The 27,656-nt window shown below is 42.3% G+C and overlaps 2 protein-coding genes across 2 annotated transcripts; both read left to right on the top strand.

Moving 5' to 3' along the window:
- The first annotated feature begins 503 nt into the window (after nt 1–503).
- On the top strand, nt 504–8,938 carry LOC104835349 (heterochromatin-associated protein MENT-like). Its single transcript, XM_010573295.1, has 8 exons — nt 504–574; nt 1,868–2,044; nt 2,979–3,065; nt 3,463–3,600; nt 4,106–4,223; nt 4,930–5,072; nt 6,202–6,369; nt 7,448–8,938. The coding sequence occupies exons 2-8, from the start codon at nt 1,877–1,879 to the stop codon at nt 7,850–7,852; spliced, it is 1,227 nt and encodes a 408-aa protein (XP_010571597.1). The 5' UTR covers nt 504–574; nt 1,868–1,876; the 3' UTR covers nt 7,853–8,938.
- Nucleotides 8,939–14,402: 5,464 nt separating this feature from the next.
- On the top strand, nt 14,403–27,387 carry SERPINB10 (serpin peptidase inhibitor, clade B (ovalbumin), member 10). The gene is made up of 8 exons (XM_010573296.1): nt 14,403–14,543; nt 16,408–16,584; nt 17,680–17,766; nt 19,942–20,079; nt 22,044–22,161; nt 22,751–22,893; nt 25,446–25,613; nt 26,501–27,387. Exons 2-8 carry the CDS (start codon nt 16,417–16,419, stop codon nt 26,900–26,902), a joined length of 1,224 nt encoding a protein of 407 aa, XP_010571598.1. The 5' UTR covers nt 14,403–14,543; nt 16,408–16,416; the 3' UTR covers nt 26,903–27,387.
- The last annotated feature ends 269 nt before the right edge of the window (nt 27,388–27,656 follow it).

The raw sequence follows: 27,656 nt of genomic DNA, 5'->3' as shown, positions 1-27,656 counted from the left end.
TATGCTCTTAATGATCTTCAGTCTGAAGCTGGACACCCAGTGTCTAATTCAATCACTAAGCTTGACGTTTTACGTTAATGTACCACATTTGAAACCCAGGAGTCACAGCTGCACAAAGCTGGAGAGAAGAATCAGGCCTACAATATCTGCTTATATCCAGAAACCAAACCCAAGCATTCTAGTTGTGTAACCTTTTTACCAGTCATTTATTTTAAACAACAGACCAGTTGTCTCCACAACACCAGAAGACCATTGGAATGGGTAAACTGTTCTGCTGTCCTGTCAGTAGACTATTGTGGTGTAACAATAGAGCTGAGATTTTAAATCCATTGTGCCATTTTGAAATGGCTAAAACTGAAAAGTGATAAGGTCAGCAAAGAGGACAAAATTACATAAGATCTTTTGGGGGTGTGGTAGAAAGGAGCTCTGAGTAGGCGGCAACAGCCTGGACGTATGGGAGAAGGAAAGGGAGGTGCAAGCAGTAATATATTTCTAAATTTATTCATTGCTTAACACACAAACGCAGAACCTGACTGAGGACAAGACCTAAGTCTTCTCTCTCACAGGATCAGAGGTAAATATTTAAACCAATGTAAGTAACTTTTCTGAAGCTTTTAAAAAGTGATTTGTAGTTTGCATGACTGTATAGGTAAATTATAATATACCAGTGTTATAGTGCATTATTCTTGCCTCTTGTTTTTCTAGATGTCAACCCTTAGAGAAAATAAATCTGTGAGGCTAATGAAAATTGCTAATTCCAGGCAGAATTGATCACAAGAAGGATGGTTTTCTTAGGGCAGCAACTGTCTTATAAATTAAAATCTTCAGTTTGATAAAGGAGTCCCATACTTCAGGTGAAGAAAAGGCCATTTTCATTCGGCAAAGGCACAGCACTTCATGTTATCAGGCCAGGGACTCAGAGGAGTATTCATTAGCGGAAAACAGAGCAATCTACATCTTGATGCTCTCTTGGTTGTGTTCTCCAAGGAAAGAAAATCACTCTGTGGTACAGATTTGGTACTGACAGCACACTGACTGTCAAAAGAACTGTAGTATTTGGCAACGGAACACTTGATAAATACCTGTAGACTTCAGAGATTGCCCCATTGCTCCATTCCATAAATATAAACAACAACAACAACAACAATAACATTTCTGGTCTCTTGACTGGAAAACAATATGAGGCAGATATCTTCAAGTCTGGAATTCTCATAACCTCAAGGAATCTAGTTTCTGGGGAAAACAAAATTGCTGGAACATACAGAAGGGGTGGTAGGCACACATAATGAATAAAACTCCATCAATCTAAAAGCAAATAATAGCTTTGCTATTCATACTACTCAGAATAGGTGGCTGGCCAGGAAAAGCACACGAGCCTAAGAATTATGCTTAAATTCTTCTCAGTATCAGCTCTCAATTCTATACAGATCCAAAATGAAGTAGTGGGAAACTCGGGCGAGTTGTGAACCTACGTACTAAAACTGCATTTAAATTCCCCTGGGAGCATTACTTTGATAAATCATTAGTTAAGGACAAAAAGGAAGAAAAATAGGCAGCTTACAAATCTGCATATTTTTGAAAACCAAAGGCAGAAAGAAACACAAAGAAAACTACAGCTGTATAAAAGAGGACATATGTACAATTATAGGAAAATATTATCTGGTTAAGAAAAAAAACCTAAAAGAAATTGCTGCTCCTAACAGGTGGCAAACAACATCTGTGTGGAAGATAAAACATACAACTAGGCTATCAGTTTTAGTGGGTGCCAATACATTTTATTGCACATGTAACATTTCTCCCTAATATGCACTGCATAAATAATTTTAATAATTCAAATAGTACAATTCTGTCTCTTGCCTCTTTCCAGGTTGTAGCAATGGAACTGGTCTCAACATCAGTTGGCAAGTTTACAATTGATCTTTTCAACAAGCTGAATGAGACCAACAAGGGCAAAAACATTTTCTTTTCCCCTTGGAGCATATCATCTGCTCTGGCTCTGATGTACCTGGGTGCAAAAGGCAATACAGCAAGAGAGATGGCAGAGGTAGGTTGCTCTACGAAGCACACACCCCATACAATACCTGGCTCTTGTATTGGCTGCAAAATTTAGTGTTAGAAAAACTTGCCACCACAATGACAAGGAACCATGGGAGACCACAGAACGTAACAAGTGAATGGTAAATTTTATTCATTTCATTGCAGGTTCCCCACTTCTCCACTAAGAGAAAGTGTTCTGTGGGTATCGCACGCTGAGCACAGAGGTTCTCTGAACCTGACTTCTTCTAAACTATTCTACACCTTCTAATTTATCCTGTGATTCTATGATTCTGTTACAGATGAGATATTCCCTTTGAGAAGCAAACAGCTGATGTCAGTAGCTCCTAACTAATTGGCAGGAGGCTTGCAGATCCCAGCACCCTCCCTCTCTCCCCTGGCCAGGATGCCTCTTTCTATCTTGATTTATGCTTTCCTAAACAACTGCCTGACAATCCAGCAGGAAAAAAGGAAGGGCTTTAGTATCTCCACATCCCCCAACCCAATACTTCCTAATGCCACACGGGCACATTGCTGGCTCAAAGGGAGCTGTGGTGCTCAGCACTACCCAGCACTCTCCTCTGTGTCACCGCATGCCCGTTCAGATGCCTTTGGACCATTATTGTGGGGAGAACCGTTTGGGTTTGCCAAACACATTGCTATTGCTGAAAGCAACAGCTGCGGAAAGGGGTTCAGCCTTGCAGTGTGCAGGCAGGAGCACTGCGTCGATGCTCTGGGAGGGGGACAGTGCTGCTCGTTGTTACTCTACGGGGTTTACATATACTACAGCTGCAGCATCCCTTTGATTAGTCACCTAAGCAGCAGATGATAGCACAGTGAGTTTCATAAGGAGCAAACCAAGACAACCATTTGATCCCCGTTTGGCTTTAAGTCACAGCAGTTCCTTTATGCCTATTTCATACCTGTGGAAACTCTGCTTGCAGGTTCTTCATTTCACTGAAGCGGCAGTAGCTGAAGGCTCGTCTTCTGTGGCCAGACCTTCTCGGGGGAGACCAAAGAGAAGAAAAATGGTATCTCTTAGAACTGAAATCCCAAGATAAAGAATTGCCAGCATCAAAATGTCCAGATACAGCTTTAGGAGTCCAGTATTCCTTGTCTGCACTCCTCTTTAAAGTACAAACCCCAACATACTTCACAACAGGTTCAAGTTCAGTTCCTTTCACTCACTCAGACTCTGAGTAGCATGGAAGGACAAGTCACTGGGATAGTCTGGAAGGTTTGCTATATGGCAAATCAGTTAATCCAGTCATAAACAGAGCCCTGCAAATCGCAGTGGTGGTAAACTTGGAAAAATAAAAAGTAAGAGAGAGGAAACCAAATCCTTCTCCAACATACATCACATCATAGCATGTTTTGAAAACTTCATCCAAAAATGCAATTGCTGAATGTATGGTTTCTCTTTCCCAGGATCCTGAGTACAAGCAAGCTGAAGATATCCATGCTAGCTTCAAAGAGGTCACGACTGCCATCAACAAACCCAGAACCACCTACTCGCTGAGAAATGCCAACCGCATTTATGTGGAAAAAACCTTCCCATTACTTCTTGTAAGTTAAAACTCAGAGACGAGTAAGAAAAGGGGCAAAAAACAGTTCTCATTTTAATTACTTGCCATCAGTAGAACAGGTTTGAAGCTGACCCTGAATACTGCAAATAAGAGCCCTGGATTCCAGTGATAACTGGAGAATACCATTCGGTCTGCTCACAGCATTTAAAGATGCATTACCCTTTGACCGAAGTGCAGGGACTCCTTTTTATGCAACATGGCTTTATTATTGGAAATCCCAAAATCTACAATTGTAAATGAGACATTCAAATAAGCACATCCATGGAATGTGCACAGCCTTCCTCGCTTCTCCAAATAAAAGTGGGAACAAAAGAAGGGAACTTTCTGTTCTTTTGTTATTTCTTAACTGTTAGCTCACAGTCCAACAGAGAGTAACAGGCAAGATGCCGCAGTCCTCTAGGCCCAAGAAGCTATCCTCTATGGTATAAAACTTCCTTTTTTGTTGTTTTTGGGTTTGGGTTTTTTTTCCTTTTCTTTTTTTTCAGACATACATACAGCTCAGTAAGAACTACTACAAAGCAGAGCCACACAAGGTTAACTTTAAGACAGCATCGGAACAATCCAGAAAGGAAATCAACACTTGGGTTGAAAAACAAACTGAGGGTAAGCTGAGCTCAACCCCAAAGTCTTTCCTCTCCTATTGTCAGCCTGCCATTTCCTTTGGGCAGGCGCCCTTGCTTCCCCGCGTGCTACTGCAGCAGCCAGGTCATGCCTTCTGACACGGACCGTGAGCAGAGATGCAGTGGGAGGACAGAGAAAAAGCAGCACTTAAGGAGCTTCAAATACCTGACCCAGACCTCAGTTTGCTCCCTGGGGAGACTCCCATTGACTCTGCTGTGCTCTGCATCAGCTGCTCCTCAAGCACAACTGCTGCCCTGGTGCTGCACCCATGCACCACAGGCAGAGCAGACGGAGGGGAGAAACCCCTCTGCTGACCAGTGTGCTCCAAGGCGGGGAGGGGACCCTACCTAGCTGTACCATACTGCGCTGGCCAGAGGTGCTGGCCTCCTTTTACCTGGCATAACCAGCTGGTGAGGCAATAGATGGCTTTCTGCTTCCAGCTGCTCGCCATAAAGCTGTGACTTTTTTGGGGGAAGGAGTCAATCCCTGTCAGCCAGGAGGAGAACTGGGCAGAAAACGGCTTTGGAAACTGTAAACAAACTAAGCGATTTGTATCAGGGGAGTAATTTAGTCAGTAGGGCATGGAGGCATGGACTTCTTCACTAAGGAGTTGAACTGAGAAAAAAACAATCAAAACATCCTCACTGTGCTACACTGGAATGACACCTGACTCTTCTGATTTCCAAAGGCAAAATCAAGAATTTGCTGAGTCCACAAGATGTGGGAAGCACCACCAAACTGGTCCTGGTAAATGCCATTTACTTCAAGGCGGAATGGGAAACGAAATTTCGGGCAGAAAATACAGAACTGCAACCCTTCCGACTGAGCAAGGTAAGCTTCTCCAGTACCCTTCTTACCATAAACAGTCTGGTGACAACAGCTACTGCTGAAATCTTTCCATTTCATAAGTCTTTTCGGTATCCCTGTGGTAACTAGACTCTCTGTGAATAGCTGGTTACAGCAAAATGTGTCACTGCTCAGCTCACTGCAACACTAAGATGCTGCTCATGTAAATGTTAATGTGCTCTAGATAACAGCTACCATTTCTGAAAGCACTAGAGTCACTTAGGACATTTTTGTAAAACAGTGCTAAAAGGGCAGATATTAAAAGCATGATTTTGAGAGTCCAAGCTTCATGCACAGGAACTATATGCCATGTCATGGGTGAGTACGGTACCTGGGCCTCTGTGCTGCCCAGCCTAGCTGGGCGCAAACATACCTGCTCAAATACAGCTGCAACAGGGTACCCTGAGGGGGTGCGTGGTTGGGTGAGACTAGAAGAAATGTTAAGGGCATGTATCCATAAGAGGTGTCAATGAACTCACATCAAAAGACAAGAGCTCTGTGCAATTTCCACCAACTGTAGCTTCTGCCTTCTGATTAGCATGTATACATTGGCTGCTTCCCTGAATGAAGGGACGTAGATGTTAAGAGAGGTTCCATGCTCCTGCAAAGGTGACTGCTTGCCAGGAACTCCCCTCTTCATGACCCCCTTTGCTCAGCCATTAGTGTTATCTTCTGTTAAGGGTTATGACATAAAGAGCAATCAGCTAGTCACTTTTTATTGCCAGAGAGAAGAGACCACAGAAAAACTGCACAACACTTGTCCTTTTAAACCATAGCCGCTTCTCTGCTGTAGTGTTGTAAGGCCACGTCCCATACCTGCTCCATCCCCTCATTCCTTGCAGACATTTCTAACTCTCTTCCTCCCTCCTCTGGGTGCTGCTGTGCATGTTTTGGGGAGAAGAGAAAAATCAGTCTGTTCAACCCCCAACAAAATGCTCTGGGACAAACACCAAGATAAACAATATTGTCCAGTCAAGAAAAGCTTTGGAAAATGAATGACAGATCACTGTTGTAAAAGCTGTTTACAAAAGTTTCCTCTCCCTTCACTGCACTGAGTCATCATCATCCTGCCTTTCAAGGAATGATTTCTTACTTATAAACAAATACTTTACAGAACAAGACCAAGCCTGTGAAGATGATGTACATGAGACAGACATTTCCAGTTCTTATCATGGAAACAATGAATTTCAAAATGATTGAGTTGCCATATATGAACCACGAACTCAGTATGTTCATCCTCCTTCCCGATGACATCAAAGACAGCACTACAGGTCTTGAACAGGTAAAAAAGTATGCTACATCTATTTTGTATCACCACCCAGTCATTAAAAAAAAGGGACAGGCTGGCAACCATATCTCCCCCTTGGAGGATATGCTGTTTGATCTCCTCCACTAGCTGAATTAATTTCCTTTAATACTTATCTAATCCCAAGAAAGTTCCTCCACGTTGAGTGCTCTTCATTTGCTAAGAACTGAAGACAGTCAACACTGTGCATAATCAGATACTTAGGTCTTCAACAGCCCCATGACTGACACCCAATACTACATGATCTGTAAGGGTTAAATCTCCCTTCATTGCACATTCAGGAGGGACAGTACTGCACAAGTAGTCACAGCCTCTTCCTGAGATAACAGACACCTCTTCTCCATGGCCTGGAAGTTTATTCACCTTCTTGTTCTCATTTTGTTTGCTCCCCACACCCCTGCTCCCCCCTATTTGTTTGCTGTCTGAAAAACTAGGATTTTGGTGAGACTGCATTTGTTGCAATAATGAGATCTGGCACTGTAGTTACTACAGTTGCAAGACTGTTAAATTCTTGGCGTCTATTGTGTCAAGAACATCATTCATTGCTCTTCTCCATTTAGTCTGAGCTGAACCCTGGTGACATAGTTCCCAGGACACAGAGTGGCAGTGAAAGATTTTGCTGGAAGCAATTTGTTTTAAAATTGCCAAGGGAATATGTGCAATATTAACACCTGTTTCTATGGCACTGGACCAAACCGTGTCAGTTGCACAGCTGACAATCTCCTGGCAATTACCTTCACATCAAGACTGAATTAAAAGAGAGGAAAGAACTACCTCAGGGGATGGCAGCTGCAGGTGTTGAGTGCCTTATCTTTCTTTTGCATTGAATTTGGCAGGGGTGGTACTCAAAACTTTGCAGCATTAAGTCTCAAATGTTTGTTGTACACCCTGCCTCTGATCATCAGTAAAAGCAATTTATACCTCATGTTTTCAGCTGAATGTTAAATTTGCCATTTTAAAAGTGTTTAATTCATTAAATTGCCATACAATTGATTAATTCATAGCTAATTAATTGTTTTCTCCTTGCAAACAACTTCTCTTTCTTAAATGATAGCTGGAAAGAGAGCTGACATATGAGAAGCTGTCTGAATGGACTGATTCCAAGAAGATGACCGAAACTGCCGTGGATCTGTACCTACCCAAGTTCACAGTGGAGGAGAGATACGACATAGGTGATAATCTGCGCAGCATGGGAATGCACACTGCCTTCAGCAGCAATGCTGATTTCAGTGGAATGGCTGAGAAGGGTGATTTGCTGATCTCCAGAGTTATTCACAAGTCATTTGTTGCAGTTGATGAGAAAGGCACTGAGGCAGCTGCTGCTACTGTAATTACAGGACTAACAAGTCCATATTTTCCCCATGTTCTGAAATTTAAGGTTGACCACCCTTTCCACTTCTTCATCAGACACAACAAATCCAAGAGTATCCTCTTTTTTGGCAGGTTCTGCTCTCCCTAGAATGAGTTATTACTTGCTCCCAGACAGCACCCAAGGTTCACTGTTCAATGGAAAAATGTGAACTGCAGCGTTAAAAGCTCAACGTTAAGCCATGTAGCCACATGTACTGAAATATATGTCCTTTTTCCCCCCACCCCCCACCCCCCGCTAGTAAGGCAGCAGCCAGAGACCACCCTGTGCCTCAAAGATCATCCCTCTACTGCTCCTTTCCATTGCCTTAATGAGAAAGCCCTCCACAGAAAACAGAGTGCAGAATTTTGCTTCCTTGCATCACACCTGCTCTTCTGGCTTTGCTGTTCGAGAGTAAGGTGGAGCCATAAAAGCCCTCTGCACACAGGCCATCATCTAGCCCCATGCCAAGTGCTGACTTCAAGGGAAATGCAGTTCATCCTCTTGAATGTCCCAGAAAGGAAAAAAATCCCTGAAACAAACAAAAAAAACCTGTAGAATTCTATAGGCTCTCTTTTCCTCACTGGGAAACCTGCATTTGCATTACAATGCAGTTTCCTTATGTTTATTTCAAATTTAAAGACTGTTGGAAATTATCAAATTTAATACAAGTCCAGAATAATCTCAAAATGCCCCTTATCTTCCCCTGTCTTCTCACCGTGTGTATATACTCACATTACATTCATTCTCTCCTGCCTTTGCAGCTTCATGAAAAAATGAGGTAGCGGGGGAAAATGGTCCAGCCTTTAACATTTAATTGCTGACTTCTAACCACCTTGCTTTTTTCCCTCATTTTTCTAAACTTTGTAGGTTAAGGTTGCTGAGAGTTCCAATCAGCAAAAATGCTAAGAAAACTATGAGCAACATGCTTCTTGCTACCTCTTATTGATATGCAATCTAAAACCTCCAGAACTCCAATCTGCTTAATTTAACCTAATTATACCTGTTTCCTGGTTAATATCTGCACAGTTTCCTTGCTACCTGGATCATTGATCAGTGTATGACTTATGATTTATTATTAATTATGTAACTTATGAGTGCATCTCAGCAAAGATAGTCATGGTATTGACAGAAACACCAGTGAGATTTTGACTGATGCTTTACTTCATAATTTTACCATGATACGCATTTAATCCAATAAATGAACTTGGAGTTGTGTTTGTGTTATTCAAGACACTGACTGACCTGGTTCTCTTAGAGCATCATGTAAGGTGCATGGCTGGAGCACGTTTCCATTCTTGCCACTCCAAATCAACCTGACTGACCAAGCTGACACAATTAGTGTCTTATTTCCACTAGGCTTCAAACAGCCCTGAAAACACTGTTATTCAGCATGTTATCCAAGGCATTTACTAAACGTACCAAATCAAATTAAACTCTGTGATGAGCAAGTTTTTGCTCACTGAGTCAAGGCATTTGAACCTTTCTTTTTAAGATTTGTTTCCCATTTTTGACCACTGCTTATTGCACTATCACCCCGCCTCCTCACCCCAGGACCTACTCAAGAGGCTTGTTTTCCCATCACAACACACTAGAAATAAAAAGTCTGACTAGAGCCTATAGCCCAGAAGAGCAGCTTCCAAGCATCCCTTTTGCCCATGTACAACAGTGAACAAGCATTGCTGCACTGGCAACATCAGTTCCCTCCATTGGCTTGGGAGGGCAGCAGTTGTGCTTTCCTGTGGCCATGAAGAATACCATAAAGTTTTGTAGCCATTCCAGTACTCAGCAACCACATATCGGAGAACATTATCTAAGGCAACAAGATTTGAATGCAGGAGGGAGGTACTGTAAAAACATTTACTCTCAGCAAAATTCCACCTATAATTACAACTCACTCCATCTCCACAAAAGATACTCTATTTGGAAATACATCTCCACCCAACAAAGTATACCTGCATCTTCTTCCCTGTACAAAGTGCTGCTTCTAAAATCAGTGCCCTCCCTTGCCTGTAACCCTCAGCTCATGGTTCAGCTGTCTGTCATCCAGGACCTATACTGGTGCAGCCCAGTTGTGTGCTAATGACTCAGCTTTACTAAGAAGTTTGTTATTTAGGTGTGGAAAAGCACACAAGTGAAGGCCATGCAAAAAAGAAAAGTAAAAACACAAACAGTGAAGTTATTGTCAGGATGGAGTAGTCAGCATAGCAAGGCTTCAGGAGGAGAAACACTTGCACGAGGTATAAAATCTCAATTTAAAAAAAGTGAAGAATTGGAAGACAACAACTAGCAACATCGAGGCTGAGCCTCTTTTAGGGAGCAACAAAGACCAGCCCTCCTCCACTTGAGTAATGCCTGGCCAGCAAAGACTCATCAGGGTGGTAAGCATGTGAATTCTTAGCCTTGTAGCATGTTAACCCTATCTCTCTGCTGTGTGTATTCAACAATAAGTAATTACTGGAAGCACCTAAATTGTGTATACCCAGTTTGAAGAGTCACTTCATGTAAGAGCAAAAGTTGCCCAAAGAGGTAGGAAGAGTTCCATGCCAAACTAAATGAAAGGTTTTCCCATGCTAATTTTTTGTGCATCCCCTCACTCATACCACGCTGCAGGGCTCTGCAAAGCAGTACCTCTGAGGCTTTCTGAGGAACTATGGCACAGTGTCCACCAGATGGTGAGAGGTGCAAAGGGTCAAACAGGCTGGTTTTGGTACCAAGTTACTCCCAGTCTCAGCTTTGCTTGGGAGATGATGCCAAAGAGCACACCTTCCAGTATAAGACATACTTGGGATGCAGGTGAAAAGGGTGGAAGAGAAGCAAAGGAACCCATCCAGGGGAAACACTGTTTAGAGCTCAGCTACTGCAAGCAACACTGGAAGCTGCTTCATTTGTGCCTCCCTATTTTCATGGTAACAAGTGTCTGGCTCTCAGGTCAGGCTAACCCTCACAGAACCACAGAATCGTTCAGGCTGGAAGTGACCACTTGAGATCATCTGGTCCAACCCCCTGCGCAAGTAGGGTCAGCTAGTGCAGGTTGCACAGGACCATGTTCAGTTGGGTTCTGTATATCTGTCCCCACCAACGGAGACTACACAACCTCTCCAGGCAAGCTGTGCCAGTGTGTGACCATTCTGACAGTAAACAAGTATTTTCTTGTGTTCAGATAGAATTTCACATTTTTAATCTGTGCCTGTTGCCTCTTGTCCTCTCACTGAGCACTGCTGAGAAGAGTCTGGTTCCTTCTTCTTCGTTACCACCCATAAGGTATTTATGCACATAGATAAGATCTCCCTGAGCTTTCTTCTCTCCAGGCTGTAAGTCCCAACTCTCTCAGCCTCTCCTCATACAAAAGATGCTCTGCTCCCTTAATTATCTTTGTGGCCCTGTTCAGGTGGAAGATACAGAAAACTATATCTTCCTTATACTGAAGAGCCCAGAACTGGACACAGCACTCCAGCCATGGTCTCATCAGGGCTGAGCAGAGAGGGACCTCCATCAGCCTGCTGACAACACTCACCCTCATGCAGCCCACGATGTTGTTGGTCTTCTTTGCTGTGACAGTGCACTGCTGCCTCATGGTCAGCTTGTTGTCCACCAGGACCCCAGGGTCCTTCTCTGTAGAGTTGCTTTCCAGCCAGTCAGTCCCCAGTGTGTGCTGATGCCTAGCTTTATTCCTCCCCAGAAGCAGAACTTTGTGTTTCCCCTTGTTGAACGTCACAAGATTCCTCTCCTCCCAATTCTCCACTGTGTCCGGGTCCTTCTGAATGCCTGCACAACCCTCCAGTGTATCAGCCACTCCTCCCAGCTTTCTGTTGTTTGCAAACTTGCTAAGGGTACACTCCATCCCAGCATCCTGGTCTTTAATGAAGATGTTAAACAGTACTGGCCCCACTATCGGCCCCTGGGGTACACCACTAGGGACTTGACTCCAGCTGGACATTGTGCCACTGATCGCAACCCTCTGGGCCTGGCTGGGTTCACTTATCTAACTTATACTTCGTTAGCTTGTCCATGAGGATGTTATAGGAGACAGTGTCAAAAGCTGTACTAAAGTAAAGGTAAGCAACATCCACTGTTCTCCCCTCATCCATCAAGCTAGTTAACTCATTCTAGAATGACTGCATTTCCAAATAAATTCTTTCAAGAAGCCCTGGGTTTGTTCTGTGTCATCAAAATTTGTAACTTCAGGTCCATGAACTCCTTCTTGAAAGGTCCCAGGACTTTGAAAACTAAAGAAAGAAGTATTTACAGGAAACTGCTAAGATAAGCCTCAATACAAACATGTTGTGAGCATGGACTGCTTCTCAGTTAGTGATGCCATGCCTGTCAAAACACAGTAGATTAACATGCTTTCAGTTTATCCTGAAAGATGGGGCTTTCTCCTACCAGTGCAAATCTCAGCTTCATAAAATAATCCCTGGCACCTCTATGGTAGACCGACCTCACGACAAGCAGAAATGGCAGACAGCACACAATAATAAAGACAAGGAAGTTTACAGTGCTGGTGTAGCATTAGTATTCAAGACAAGGAGACATAAAAAAACCCTGCTTCAGAACTGAAATGCAAATGCATCCATATTTTTAAAGGTTTTATTTTGCCATCCATAACAGGCACAAGAAAATCCCTTTTAAATGTTATTTATAGTCCAACCCTTTAGAGTTCTACTGCAACAGATGTGATACTTGGTCTCATTTTCTTCCGGGGGGACATAGCTGAATGGGATTTCCTGCAGAGTAAAAAATCTGTAACAGGACTTAGTCTAGTACTGATTGTAAATTGTGCTGCTTTTTACTAGATGTAACTGAAAGAGAACTGATCTTCAAGAAATGCCCAAATGGTCCACTCAGAGTGGACCATTTACAGAGTAAAGGTATGGGAGTATGACAATCAAACAGGCAGAAAGATACAACCTCACATCCATGCTGAGCAAGATGGAGATGAAAGGCGGCTTCAAAAAGGGTCAAAGTGACCTCATCAGTATGCCAGAGGAAAATGACTGGTTTTAACAAAAGACTTTTTATGACCTTTTGTCAGAGGTCAATCCACTTGAGGTCAACAAGTCAGGCATTGTGATGCAGTGAAACCTTGTTTCTACCATTGTGGTTGCAGCAATTCACTATTTCTTCTCACTATTTCCATCTGGCACAGCAAACCCAAGAGCACCTCTTCTTTGGCCATTTTGCTCCCCTTTGAAACTCCACTCTCTCTTACTAAACAGGATCTTGCAGCAGCAAGAGTATACCACAAAGAGTGTCTACAGAGTTTGGGTACCCTTTCTTCATTTTCCTGTATTTTTGGCCAATCTTTGTAGGTTGTAGTGCCAGTAACTGTTGTTTGGGGTTTTTTCTTCTCTTATTCATTTAGCCAAAAAAATAGACAACAGCAGTTTTAGATACATAGCAGAAACATTTCTTAAGCACATAACTAAACATAATAGTGTCTAACACACTTCCAAAGCAAGAAAGTAAGAGGCACAAAACCTGCACGCACTTAAAAAAGTGTGAAAAAAGAGAGGCACATATATCGCTCTAGAAACCTTGTATTGCATATGTACCACTCAGATCTGAAGTGAATATAAGCACACAAATGTAATTCTAATTCAAAATATGGACTTGTACTCTTTATACTGATGCTTTTTCTCTATAGGTTGACTGCATGCTGGTAATTGGTTTAGTCTACATGTGTCATACTAGTGGGCAGAGGCCATTCCTAACTAACCATAAATGTCACAGAAAAGACATATAATGATTGCAAAGGAAATTTAGCAATGCAGTTGGATCTATGTCACACAGATAAGAGCAGAGTAAACCAGCAGAATTGCTAATTACACTGGTTTAATGTAAAACATTTGTGTACATGTAACTGTTTTGTATCATACCTTTGCTGATATCCAATTTTACACATTCTGCTGTTTTGGCTCTCTACTCCAAAACAACAAACAGTTTTGGTAAAAGAAATCAATACAAGCAGAGCTTCCAAGCAGTTTTGCAGCTTTTGGTGGATGATCCAAACTCCTTCAATCCATCGCAGGGCAATAATAAGCTTGGTACAGTTAGGGCCTGTAGGTATCTAAAGCATCTTCATCTCCTCTGCTAGGAGCAGCAGTCTCTTAAAACAACATCTACCAGTTCAAATGAGTCCAGCATCCACTCATATTTCATCACCTATTTTAGGTGACTGTAAATACTTTCAGACCTTCCTTTGTGACCTGCTTTCTGAAAGAGAAGAGCAGAAATGTAAAATATCACAAAATAAGGGCTTTATGTGACCTGAGGGCTGCAAGTATTCCAATCCTTCCCCTCTCAAATTTAACCACAGGATGAATGAGACTAACAGCCTATTTCAGTATTCCCTTTTAGCCATATCTTGGAGACTAGTTTCTATTAATTTCCCCAGTTTGTAGAGTAAAAAGAAAAGGAAGCTGTAAAATTATTTCAACATGTCCCTCACCAACACAGGGTGGTTGAATTTTTTTCTGCAGTTCCTACATATCTGCAGGCCAAACGCCAAGGTTGTGGAGGACATTTGTGGGAGAAAGGCATACTGGCCTTCACATTTCAAGACATTCATCCACTAACAGTGGCCTTGAATTGAAGACGTCTCTCTCTAAGTTCTGAAAGAGATGATAGAGAGGAGAAGCAGGAATAAATGGGGGAACATGCACATTCATACAAGAAGAGGATGTAGAGAAGAAAAGGGAGGTGCAAATATTTCTACATTTCCCAAACTATTCACTGCCTCACAGACTGCCACTGATCCCGACTGAAGACAGATCTTAACTCCTCTCCCACAGGATTTCAGGTAGTGTAAATATTCATATCAAAATAACTAGCTTTACTTTGGAAGTCTTAAAAAATCACATTAAATTCTTTGGAACTTAGCAGTTACATAATGGCGTAAAAGTTACCCAGGGGATGGGAGTGCTCATCTTTTAGTACAAAGTGTAGCCCTTAGGAAAACCCTGTGCCAAGGCACAGTGGTCAGAATGCAAGCCAAGGTTGGGCAAAACCTACACAGCCTGGGAGGGCAGAAAATTTCCTCACCTGTAGGAAGGGTGCCTTAATCACCAGGCTACCAGCTGATTTAAGAGCAGAGGACTGAGAACAGGCTGCAGGAGAGAATACACTCCTACTGATCCTGGAACTGAATACACAAGACAGCATGACTGTAGCACAGTGTTTTGGATGCTCAGCATGGGGTGTATTGGTTCAAGCCTCTGCTTTATTAGTATCAAATAACTACTGGATCAGGCATCCAGACTTTTCCTTTCCCAGATGACCAAAGTGGGTAGTAGACCAGAGAACCTCACAGAAACACACATGTGTTCTCTCTCTCAAGCCTGAGAAATGCCTGATTGCTCGATGCAGATTCTGTTCAGGTACTTTCTGGGAACAGGAGATGGAGATGTTGGTTTGAAATTCTTCAGGCAAAAAAGTTCAGCTCAGCCCTCTTCCCTAGATATGCTCTGGGAGTATCAGCACCTCCAGGCACAGCAGTAAGAGATACCTGATTTGAAGGTCCTAAAAATGCTTAGGCATGAGCTAGGCTGCAGGGCATTCACCTCCGAATGATTCAGAGCAGTTGTGGAGCACTGGAAGGCTTTGAAATCAAAACTCCAGGATCCCAGAGGCTCCAGGCATCTCTAACACTGCATGGCAATGGGCTTTGAGGACTGCAGTTTTTGATTTAAGCATGTAAATTGTGGGTGAAGATAGATTTAAATGTCCAGTTGCTTTTGTTGATAAAATGCTTAACATTTCACCTGATGCCATCTTACCCTGCCTTTAATACATGTTTTAGGGGGAGGCAATGGAAATTTCTGAATTTAACCTGATATTTGTCAACAATGTTAGGTTGATCTAAAACATGCTAATAAGAAGCACAGGTTTGTTCTAGATCCACATATAGAAAATCAGTTTAGTCCTGGAGTTGGGTTTTTTTTGTTTGCTTTGGTTTTGTCCTGTAAAAACATACTTGGAAAAAGAAGCAGAACAAGGATGGAAAATCTGCAGGTTCTGATAAGCCAACAGAAAACCAAGGAAAATTTGTTGTTGTTGAAAACAGGAACTATTTGGGGTTGTATGTAAGATATAAGAGTTTAGTCGAAAACCAGTAATTTACAAATCTAGCTACAACTTCCAAATGTGGGTTTACCTACACCAAGAACATAAAAAAGTCTACAGATCTCTAGTAGCCTTCGAGATACATGCAGTGAATAGCAAAAATTCACCATGCTTTTTTCAGCAGAAAATAGTAGCACAGGAAGTTAAAGAGATAGAAAAAAGCTCAAAGCAGCACAGTGAGAAATGATTCTGTTTCACTCTCTCAGAATTGAAGAATAATTCTATGAAACTTAAGCAAATGCGGTTTTGAAACAAGTTTGGTCTGTGAAAACTTTTCTAGCTAAAATAGTGCTCATCTGATGAAGAATAAATAAAAAAGCTGAGGACATTGAGAAGTGATGAGGAAGGGAGAAATAATGCAGGTCTTAAAAAGAGACCCACTAGCTGACTGTACTTGGTCTCTGTGCAGTATTTTACCCATTACAGGGACATCTTTGCACTGTATTTGAGAGGGTGCAGACAATCTCCCACTAGCAGCTTTGCATTTTTTAAAAGAAGTGAAGAAGCAGTCATCACCTCTCTCTGACACTCATTTGTCTCAGGCTGCATCAATGGAGTCTCTCTCAGTGTCAACCAACACCTTCACTCTGGACCTTTACAAACAGCTGAATGAAATTTCCAAAGGCCAAAACATTTTCTTTTCTTCTTGGAGTATTGCAACTGCTCTCGCCATGGTCTACCTTGGTGCAAAAGGTGACACTGCAACCCAGATGGCTGAGGTAAGCTCTGAAATTAGCAGTATATCACCTTACAGGTGGTTCCCACATAAATCGCATTATTCGTCTGCCCATGGGGAACAGAAAGGAACAACATGGGAGAACAGTGACCTGCCATAATGTTGGGTACAGGAGATAACCCCACTCATGCTGCCAGCAGTCCAGCAGGTCACTGCTCTTCCACTTTATTTCCAAGATCTCCCTGCTCTGCACTACCCCTGTGTTTAGCTTATGCTTACAGTTCCCAGAGCATTGCAGGTGGTCTGCCAGAGGGAAATTACTGACATTAGAGACTACTGCTGGTCTTGCTTGGAACTCTACCTTCTATTTTAATTGCCTTTTGAACAGAATAATTCACCTGATAGAGTGCTCAAATAGTAAGAGACAGCTTCATTAGCAAAATTAATACGGAGATATGATAATCTAGAAAAAGGAGTGCCAGAGATAAAATCACTGCTTCTAGACCCCAGCTGGTTCTGGAAGCAGTATATCTGCTTTCTCATATTGCATACCAAAGTTAGTAAGCTCTCAGGAACACATGTTGGGCTGCATAGGAGCAGTACAAATACCTTTGCTTGTGACACAGTCCATAAATAAGGTAATCCTCCCACAAATAATGAAGACATACTAGTACTGAAAATATGATTTCACTTATGTCTGTTTTAGCAGAACTTTTCGATCTTGTACTTTTTCAGGTTATATGCATTTACTTAAACATATAAAATGTATAATTTTACATTTCTGTTGTAGTAGTAAGACTCTGAAGTGCACTATGCTCTTTGTTGTTCTTGGTCATTATCTGAAAATAAATTCCATGTAGCCAAGCACGAACTGACCATTTATCTAAATAAATTCATATTTGAGCCATGATATTGATCTATTATTAAGCAGCAAATGTGACTAAAGTCTATATAATAATGATACAGTTATAGAGACTAAATCAAGAGTAAAGTGTTGTCCTCAGTAATGTTTAATAGACTAACTGTCATTAGGCATGATTGGTGAATTACCATAGAAAACTAACATGATTACATAACACTCGGGCACATTTATCTTCAAAAAACAAGCTGTCTTTATGAACTTTTATCATCATCACAGGTTCTTCATTTTAACCAGACTGCAGGAAAAGAAGGTTCGTCTGAGACAACAAGGCCTTCTCTGGGGCGACCAAAGAAAAGAAAGATGGTATTTATTACAACAAAAGACTCAGATAAAAAAATCTCTGGGAAAGGGATAGTTCATCACAACTACTGCTTTAGCCTTCTAACATTTTCTTGTCTTCAGTCTGTATCTACTGTCTCACTTCAGTAAGAACTACATACAGAAAGAGAAAAAGCGAACAAGCAGTTAACATTACCAGGCCTTTAAAAGCAGAACTGAGACACTAACAGCACTTTGATTGACCCTTACACTGTGTTACTTGGTTTTAGCTGGTCTATGGCAATATCAACAAGTCAACTGTCCTTAGGACAATTCTCTCTCTTATCAGCTTCAAGGTTTTTCTTCCGTAGTGAAAAACAGCTACTGCATTCACACCTGACTCCAGCCCTACCACCTTTTTCATGCATGGGCACATTGGGCAAACAAAATTCCCCTTTAAGCTAACACACGCTTGTTCATCAGCTCCCCTGAGACTTGCCACCAGGAGGAACTGCCCAGATCTTTTTCATCAAATGAACTCCCTAAGCACCAAAAAGCCTGTAAACTCAAACAAGCCATGTTTCTTTAGCACAGAAACTAAAAGAAAGCTCAAAGAAACTAGATTAGACAAATGGAAGTAAAAGCGGGGAGGAGGTCATATCTTTCTCTCCCTAGGTGGTAGGGGATGAATCTTCAAGATGAACCATTACATCCACATTCATTTTAGCAACTCACTGACTTTCTGAGCTGTAGCAAAGTCTGCCTAATCTGGTCCTTCAGGCATTTCCCTGCATTACCTCTTCAGTCTGTTCCCAGTCCCTTGCAAAACCCAACCGCTCCTATCCTGTGGCCTCTGGTTACCAAATTCTTTCCCAAGTGTCCTTCCTAGCAGCCCATGTGTCAGCATGAGTGAGAAAAGACCAGGGCAAGGAATGCCACCTGACCAACCTTATGACAAGTCACCATGAGTCAGTGGCACAGACTCTCAGTGTCTCACATGCAGGGCATGGTATGTGCCATGGAGGAGGAGACTGCACCCAAGCAGCTGGAGGGGAGCAGCTGACAGGTAGCAGCTTATTCCTCCATTAGGGAAGCAACAGCTGGCAACAGCTGGCAAGCAAGCTCATGTTCCCTAAACCCATCAACGTTGACATCCAGGACAAGCTCCCTCCAACATCCAAACAGCAACAGCAAAATTCATGTGAAAACAGAGAAAATCTGAATAGTTGATAAGTCCATGCCCTGAGATTAGTGTCTGTCAGAACTGAGTACCTCCTCTAAAGCCGCAAGGCTGCCTTGATGGGCCCTTGTGACACTGAAAATTAGGCCTGACCATGACTGAAATGAGGAGATTCAACTTCCTGGGTGCACCATCAGCTGATGTCCCCAAAGGCCTACGCAGCACTGCAGAAATAGATGATCGCCCTACAGACAGAAAATAATTTGTCCAGTTATACATAGTGCTGCAAACATGCAACATACTCAAAAAAAGGGCTCCATCCCTGTCCTGGTTTTGTCTGGGATAAAGTTAATTTTCTTTCTAGTAGCTGGTACAGTGTGTTTTGGATTTAGTGTGAGAATAATGTCGATAACACACTGATGTTTTAGTTGCTGCTAAGTAGCACTTATCCCAAGTTAGGGATTTTTCAGTTTCCCATGCTCTGCCAGCAAGCAGGTGTACAAGAAGCTGGGAGGGACCATGACTGGGACACCTGACCTGAACTAGCCAAAGGGATATCCCGTACCATAGAACGCCATGGTCAGTATATAAACTGAGGGGAGTTGGCCAGGAGGGGCCGATCACTGCTTGGGCTTCAGTCAGTGGGTGGTGAGCAATTGCATTGTGCATCACTTGTCTTTTCTTGGGTTTTATTTCTCTTTTTGTTATATTCCTTTTCACTACAATTATTATTATTGTTACTATATTTTATTATTATTGCTATTATTATATTTTAGTTTAGTTTAGTTATTAAACTGTTCTTATCTCAACCCATGAGTTTTACTTCTTTTCCCCTGATTCTCCTCCCCATCCCACTGGGAGGGGGCAGGACCGAGCAAGTGGCTGCATGGTGCTTAATTGCTGGCTGGGGTTAAATGTCAACAATCCCCTGAAATTCCTTTTTAATTAAAACAATCTGGGCATTTTAAATAACCACAGCAGGTGCAACACTTCAGACAGAAAAAAAAATAATTCTATATTGATTGGTGTCTCTTTACAAGGATCCTGAGCACAAGCAAGCTGAAAACATCCACTCTGGCTTCAAAGAGCTCCTGTCTGCCATCAACAAACCCCGCAGCACCTACTTGCTGAAGAGTGCGAACCGACTGTATGAGGAAAAGACCTACCCATTACTGCCTGTGAGTTGAACATTTTTACTTAAGAATATTTTGACATTAAGAGGGATCGTCAACAGAGATGATAAAAATTTTCCACGTGATAGCACTGTGGTTTCAGTGAGAACATGAGGACAGCCATACAGGGCTAGCACTCCACGGACAAGAGGTCCATTTGTCTCCAACAGTGGTCAAGAGTTTAGGAAGCACATGGGAACAAGGCACACAGTATAGTGATGCTTCTCCAGAATCCGCTCTGGTCATCGAGCGATCTGCAGCTCAGGGACTTCCCAAGCCAGAGGGCATGTCTACTTCATAGACCTTGATGAGCTGTTCTTTCATAAATTTGCAGACCTGCCTTTTGAATCTACCACAACCCTCAGCACCAGAAGTTCCACAGCTGAACTATAGGAAGCGCCTGTGTTTTTTGAGCCTGCTACCCGTTGGCATCATTATTGGTTTGTTTTTCCTCTAAAGGATGCTTCTCCATATTTCAGTCATCCTTGTCTCCTGTTTCTGTATCTTTTATACTGTAGCATTTTTGAGACCGGGGAGGCCAGTGCTGCGTAGAGAACTCAGATAATGGGCACACCATAGCTTTATACAGTGGCATTCTAATATTCTTTTTTTTGTTCCCTTCTCCTTTCTTTGTAACTCCTAAAATTGTATTTGCTTTTTTGGCCACTATTGGGCAGATTTTTTTCATGCAGCTGTCCATTATAGCTTCAACACCTCATTCCTGAACAGTAATAATCACTCTCTCTAGTGTACCCTTCACTGGATCATTTATAAATGTTTTAATAAATATATATTTCAATGTAAATATTTAAACCTGTATTTTATAGAATAAATATTTTAGCACAGATCCCAGCACGTATAGCTGTGGCAGTCCAGTAGTAACAACCCTTCACTGTGAACACTACTTCCTCCTACTCTTGGTTTCCAGCCATTTAAATAAACAAGACCTATCTGTGCAGTCCCATGGATGCTCAGCCTTTGGTGAGAAGTCTTACAAAATGCCTTTTGGTAATCCAGATAGACTGTAATGGCTCAATCTTCTTACTCAAATGCTTCCTGACACCTTCAAAAAACTCTAACAGGTTTGTGATTTAGGACTTCCTATTACAAAATGCTGTTGACACTCTTCCAATACGTCATGTTTCACCATACGCCCATTAGAGCTATTCATTAGCCCCATACAGACTCATGAGTTTGTAATTACCTATATCTTTGAAATCTTTTAAAATCATCTTACAATTTCTTGGAAGGTGGTTTTAAATGAGATCATTGTTCTTTGATCTTGGGTTTTGTTTTGATCTCCTGAGTAACTAGTAATTTGTCCTTCTGAATGCTTATTGCTCATTTTCTCCCTAATCTTACGTACCTATGCTTTACAGAGAATCTAGAGAATTTCCTGCTGGGAATCTCCATGAACTGTTTCACAGCAGACAGCAATGCAAACCTTAATTCTGCTTTTCTGCCATGACTTTATTCTACCAGAACATTCCCTTTATACCTCCACTATTGTCTTCATAAACTCTTCTCAGGTTCCTTGCCTCTGAAGCAAACTAAAAGCTTTGTTTCAACTTTTTATGAGACTTATTCTTGCCTCTTGTACTGAACTCTACATCATAAATCAGGAAAAAAGCATTTAAATGATATAAAATGTAATTTTGATAAATTAAAAAAAAACTGTGAAGAATGTTTGTTTTATGTGATATTTCAAAATTACGTATTTGCACTTTAGATTTCAAACACAAAAATTTGAATTATCAGTTTCCTTGATACTGAAGTTTGATCAGTCCTTACTTAATATTTAGCATAGAATTTTATCAGACCTTATCTGAAGGGTTATCCCATTTCAAACAAATTATATTTTTTCAATTATTTATTAGTAGATTGTATAATCTGTTGAAGCGATTATTTCTAACATTTTTATAACTCAAATTTAACTAAATAAGCATACATTTTCCAATTCTATCTTTCAGAATTTCTTACAGCTCATTACAAGCTATTACAATGCAAAGCCACAAGCTGTAAACTTTAAGACAGATGCAGAACAAGCCAGAGCACTGATCAATTCATGGGTTGAAAATGAAACTGAGAGTAAGTACCACTCTGATGGCTTTTTTCTTGTCTCACTTTCAAATTGCAGGCATTTCCATTTATTGCTCTTGCAGCCAAGGATCCATAAAAGATGGAAGCTCAGCGGGGGTGATGAGCAAAGTGCAGTTAAATAGCTTGAAGAATGCCTCTCTCCAAACCTAACTGCTGCTCCTTACAAGGTCCTTCCCTTGATTCTTCATGCCGTAGCCTCTTCTGCATGATTTCTGTTCAGAGAGAGGTACAGGTAGATAGATACTGAGTGGCTCCACTCTGATTAGTGAGGGTTTTACTTCTGCATTCTTCAGCTGCTTGCAACTAACTTCACAGAACATCCAAGCTATTCCACTTTAGCCACTTTACCCACTTTCCAATGCCATTTACTAATGAAATTGCAATATATTAAAAAAAAAGATATAGAGATACATCAAAATCCATTTTTACTATATGTACACCCTGAAAAATGCACAGTAAAAGCCCCTCCCAAATGCAAACATTTTTACTAGATAGGTAGGCACAGAGAAGGCACAATTACAATTGGCGAGTTACACAGTCACACTGGAATAACAGTTCTATTTGTCTGATTTTGAAGGGAAAATACAGGATCTGCTGCCTGCAGGATCTCTCAACTCCCACACTGTGTTGGTCTTAGTAAATGCCATTTATTTCAAAGGAAACTGGGAAAAGAAATTTCTAGAGAAAAATACTTCTGAGATGCCCTTCAGACTGAGCAAGGTAAATTCCTTGTCTATATGCCTGTTGTCCTATGTCAATGTGTCTATTAGGGAAGAGCAAGAAACTTCTAAATATTACACCTGCATTTCGTATGTCACTGCAACACTGCTTATAGGTGGGCAGATGGTATAAACTCAGTGAGAACTGCCATAGTGAAAATAAGTCAGCATTATCTTATTTGTGCATATCCATGAGAATAGGATTTTCCCTTCAATAATAGCTCTTTGGTATCAAAACACCAGAGAACACTGTGCTCACGTAGCTTAAGACAAGAGGAAATTTCCCGAAGCACCAAGATCCCATTTTCAAAAGGGACGGAGTTGCTTTTGAGAGCAATGTTTACACACCAACGTCTCTTTTCTGCTTGTGAGACACAGTCTATACTCTGAGTTCAAGGAAACTGAACCAGCTCTTCTTTCCTCACACACCCTGGGTGTTGCATAAAACCTCGGAGGGAATTTTCACAGGGGTTTGACTTTAGGTGAGTGCGTGAGAATGATGTATTCAGTATACACTGAGGGCACATTATTGAGCTAACAGTATTTAAACAATCATGCACTGACCATTCACAGTAGCTGACTGCATGCATATTTTTGGAATGTGTCGAAGGCAAGCAAAATTAGTTGTCAATGGAAGCAAGTATCTTGTTCGACATAGATTACGAATGCAAACACCTTTTGTATGACAGGCAATGTGAAGCAATTCTGTTGATGATGTGACAGTATATCTGAAACCTACTGTGCTACACGTGCGGTTTTAGGATCCTTCATGGTACATGGCTGTGGTGGGTTCACCTTGGCCGGCCACCAGGTGCCCACCAAGACTCTCTATCACTACCCCTTCTCAACAGGACAGGGGGAGAAAAATGGGATGAAAAGCTTATCGGTTGAGGCAAGGACAGGGAGATCATTTATCAGTTACCATCACAGGCAAAACAGACTCATTTTAGGGAAATTAATTTAATTTATTGCCAACTAATCAGAGTAGGTTAATGAGAAATAAGACCAAATATAAACCACCTTCCCCCCACCCCTCCCTTCCTCCAAGGCTCAACTTCACTCCCTACTCTTCTACCTATCCCTCACAGGAGTGCAGGGGGACGGGGGAATGGGGGTTGGGGACAGTTCATCACACGTTGTCTCTGCCACTCCTTCCTCCTCATGCTTTCTTTCTGCTCCAGTGTGGGCTCCCACCCATGGGATACAGTCCTTCATGTCCAAATGGGTCCTTCCCACAGGCTGCAGTTCTTCACAAACTGCTCTGGCATGGGTCCCTTCCACAGGCTGCAGTCCTTCGGGAACAGACTGCTCCAGCATGGGTCCCCCACGGGGGTCACAAGTCCTGCCAGAAAACCCGCACCTGAGTGGGCTCCTCTCCATGGGGTCACAGGTCCTGCCAGGAGCCCGTTCCAGTGTGGGCTCTCCATGGGTTGCAGCCAGGTGGGCACATTCACCTGTTCCAGCATGGGGTCCTCCATGGGCTGCAGGGTGGATATCTGCTCCACCATGGTCTTCAGCACAGGCTGCAGACGAATCTCTGCTCTGGCGCCTGGAGCACCTCTTCCCCCTCCTTCTTCACTGACCTTGGTGTCTGCAGAGTTGTTTCTCTCACGTTTTCTCACTCCTCTCTCCCAGCTGCTGTTGCACAGCAGTTTTTACCCTTTCTTAAATATGTTATCACAGAGGTGCTACCAACATTACTGACCGGCTCAGCTTTGGCCAGTGGTGGGTCCGTCTTGGAGCTGGCTGAAACTGGGTCTGCCTGACATGGAGGCAGCTTGTGATGTCTCCTCACAGAAGCCACCCCTGCAGCCCCGCAGCTAAAAAAACCTTGCCACATAAACCCAATACGTTGGTGCACAGAGAGGGTTTAATTCACAAGGTACCCAACAGCAAAGCCTGCAAACAGATAGCCTTTTGTGTGCAAATGTAACAATGTAAAGGAGAGAGTCGATATATTAATAAAAGCTCTATGAACATAATACAGCATAGGAGTTCAGACTGTTGCTAATAGTTCAGACATTTGCTAATCCAGTCCTCTGTGTTTTGGGGAAGAGGAAAAGGCAGCACGGGTCACAGAAAATATGGTTCAGAGGCAAAGTGAGACAATCAGTATTGCCTGGAAGGATAAAATAGGCAAAAGATTTGATGCCATCCAGGGGAAGAAAGTCAACATTCTCTCCCCCCCCCAGCCCCAATCAAGGCCCTCACTCCAAAAATGTAACCCTTGGGAGAAAACATGAAACACTTACAGTAGTTACTTGCTTAGCAAAGCTAACTCCTTTATTTTAAAATGAGAAATATATTACATGTTATTCAGTTAGCAGGTAGATAGCATATGTGTCTATGCTGAATTTTGATAACAATCCCAATGACTTTGAAAAGGGGTTGTATGTGATACTGTCCAAAGGAAAGGGTACCAAGTATCCAAATACTGCTGAGTCTTGTACTTGTTTACAAATTTTTGCTTTCAGTTCAATGAAGAAAATAAACTTTATCATCCATTTTAAGGAATGAATTAACACTATTTTTTATGTCTGAATTTTTTCACAGACCAAGACTAAACCAGTACAGATGATGTTTCTGCGAGATGAATTTTTGATGCTCCATGAAACAACCATGAAATTCAAAATCATTGAACTGCCATATGTGGAAAATGAACTTAGTATGTTCGTTCTCCTACCAGATGACATCCATGATAACACTACTGGTCTGGAGCTGGTAAAACTGACCTACTGTTGCATCACATATACTATGAGACAGTAACAGATGAAAAGAGTGAGGAAGAACGAGCTTCAAAATCAGGGTAGAATAGGTTCTGATGGGTGCATACTTTGTTTCATAAACTGTAACACCATGATTTCTCAGCTTAGGATTCAGGGCATCTGATAACATTGCAAACATAGTATTTTACTTAGGGATACATCTAAAAACTATGTCCACACACCTGTCTTAGCCTATTTTGTGTCCTCTTTTCTAATGCCATAATAGCACAAGGAAAGCAAGGACCAAATCTGAATCACCTTGCCCTGCCGTTGTCTTCTCCTGAGGGCTGCATTAATTCGTGTTTATGACATTTGCAGTCCAGATTTGCACCCGATACTTTGTGGTGAGGTTTCTCATAAGCGCTAACTACCCTGACCCAGAAGGTATCAACAGCCACTCATGACCACACCAGGATCAGTTTCAGATTCTAAACAGATCAGGGCAAACATCTTTTTATTTGTACCTGAGGTGCCATGTGTTGCACTTATTTACCACTACTAAGAGAAAAGTTACCCATATATACACATAGCAAGTGCCTGTTAATATCATTATGAGTCACAGATTGCAGAAAAGCAGTATTCTTCGCACCAGAAAAAAAATAATTAACTACTCTGAGGGTTCAGGCCTATACCTCACCACCTTTAAGAGAATAAACAGCAGTATAAGTCACTTGGCACTTTGCAGGATCATGCCCAATGAGCGTGGCGCACATTCCAGCTGTACCCACTGCTGGTAGCTGGGCTTTGTTTTACACGTTCTTGATGAGCGTTAAGACACTGGTGTGTGCATGTCTTGTCTCTGTCCTTTGCATTCCAACTATTTTCTTCCTCAACTCATTGCAGGTGGAAAGTGAGCTGACCTATGAGAAATTGACTGAATGGACCAAATCAGCCAATATGATGAAAGCTAAAGTGGATCTGTACCTGCCTAAGTTGAAGCTGGAAGAGAATTACGACCTTAAATCAACTCTGAGCAGCATGGGGATACGAAATGCTTTTGACCCAGTTCAGGCTGATTTCACAGGGATGTCAGTGAAGAAGGATCTTTTCATCTCAAAAGTTATTCACAAAGCTTTTGTAGAGATCAATGAAGAAGGTACTGAGGCAGCAGCTGCCACAGGTGTCCTGGTGCTGAGATCAAAAGCACCAACAATGACTTTTAAAGCTGACCACCCTTTTCTCTTCTTCATCAGACACAACAAATCACAAACCATCCTCTTCTTCGGCAGACTCTGCTCACCCTAGTCTGAGTTACTCCTTGCCCTGCAGAGCAGGAGACACTCAACCTTGCCAGCACAAACACCAAAATCTGAAACTCCTGCTGCAACTGGGGGGAGCGGGACCTGAATCCTTTCTCCATCAGACCACACACCCCAGGGCCCGAGGCACAGCTCCTCCTGTACCGCCCTCCTACCCTGAAGGGACAACCATGGCAGTGCCAAGGGGAGCGCACGATGCCTGGCATCCACAGAGCAATCCTGGTTGTCTTTCAGCCCAGGCCATCAAGGGTAGCTCTGTCCTAACCACTATTAGCTATGGCTTTTCTATCCCTTCCCCTCACAGCAGTGTCTATAAACATATGCTAACGCAGTCCCTTCTCCTCACCCTCATGACTAGAGCCCCTGATCCAGACGTGGTCTCAGCACTTACTCCCAGCCCGCAGCAGTTAGTCCAGCTCCTCTTTCGCCCTTGATTAGGTCCTTGCATTACAGCTGGAGGCAGGCAGACCCTCCCTCCCTCCCTCCCCAAGGCCTTCCCTCCGCATCCCAGCTGTAAAGTCTTCATCAGCTCCCAATTTAAGCTCAAATAAGCATCACATGTCACTCCATTGATTCCCTAAAAAAAAAAATTTTTTAAAAAAATTAAAAAATACACCTCTCTAAGGGCTATTTGCATCACTCAGACCCTCAGGTATGCGAGGAGGGGCCAAGCCCAGACGGTCTCCGGCTACAGCAACAGCTCACTTTCGTTCAAAACAACCCCCACTTCAGAAATAATC

Source organism: Haliaeetus leucocephalus, unplaced genomic scaffold (assembly GCF_000737465.1).
Source record: "Haliaeetus leucocephalus isolate CR32 unplaced genomic scaffold, Haliaeetus_leucocephalus-4.0 Scaffold373, whole genome shotgun sequence".
Classification (NCBI taxonomy): domain Eukaryota; kingdom Metazoa; phylum Chordata; class Aves; order Accipitriformes; family Accipitridae; genus Haliaeetus; species Haliaeetus leucocephalus.
The sequence above is the reverse complement of the archived record's forward strand: the minus strand, read 5'-3'. Positions and strand labels throughout refer to the sequence as shown.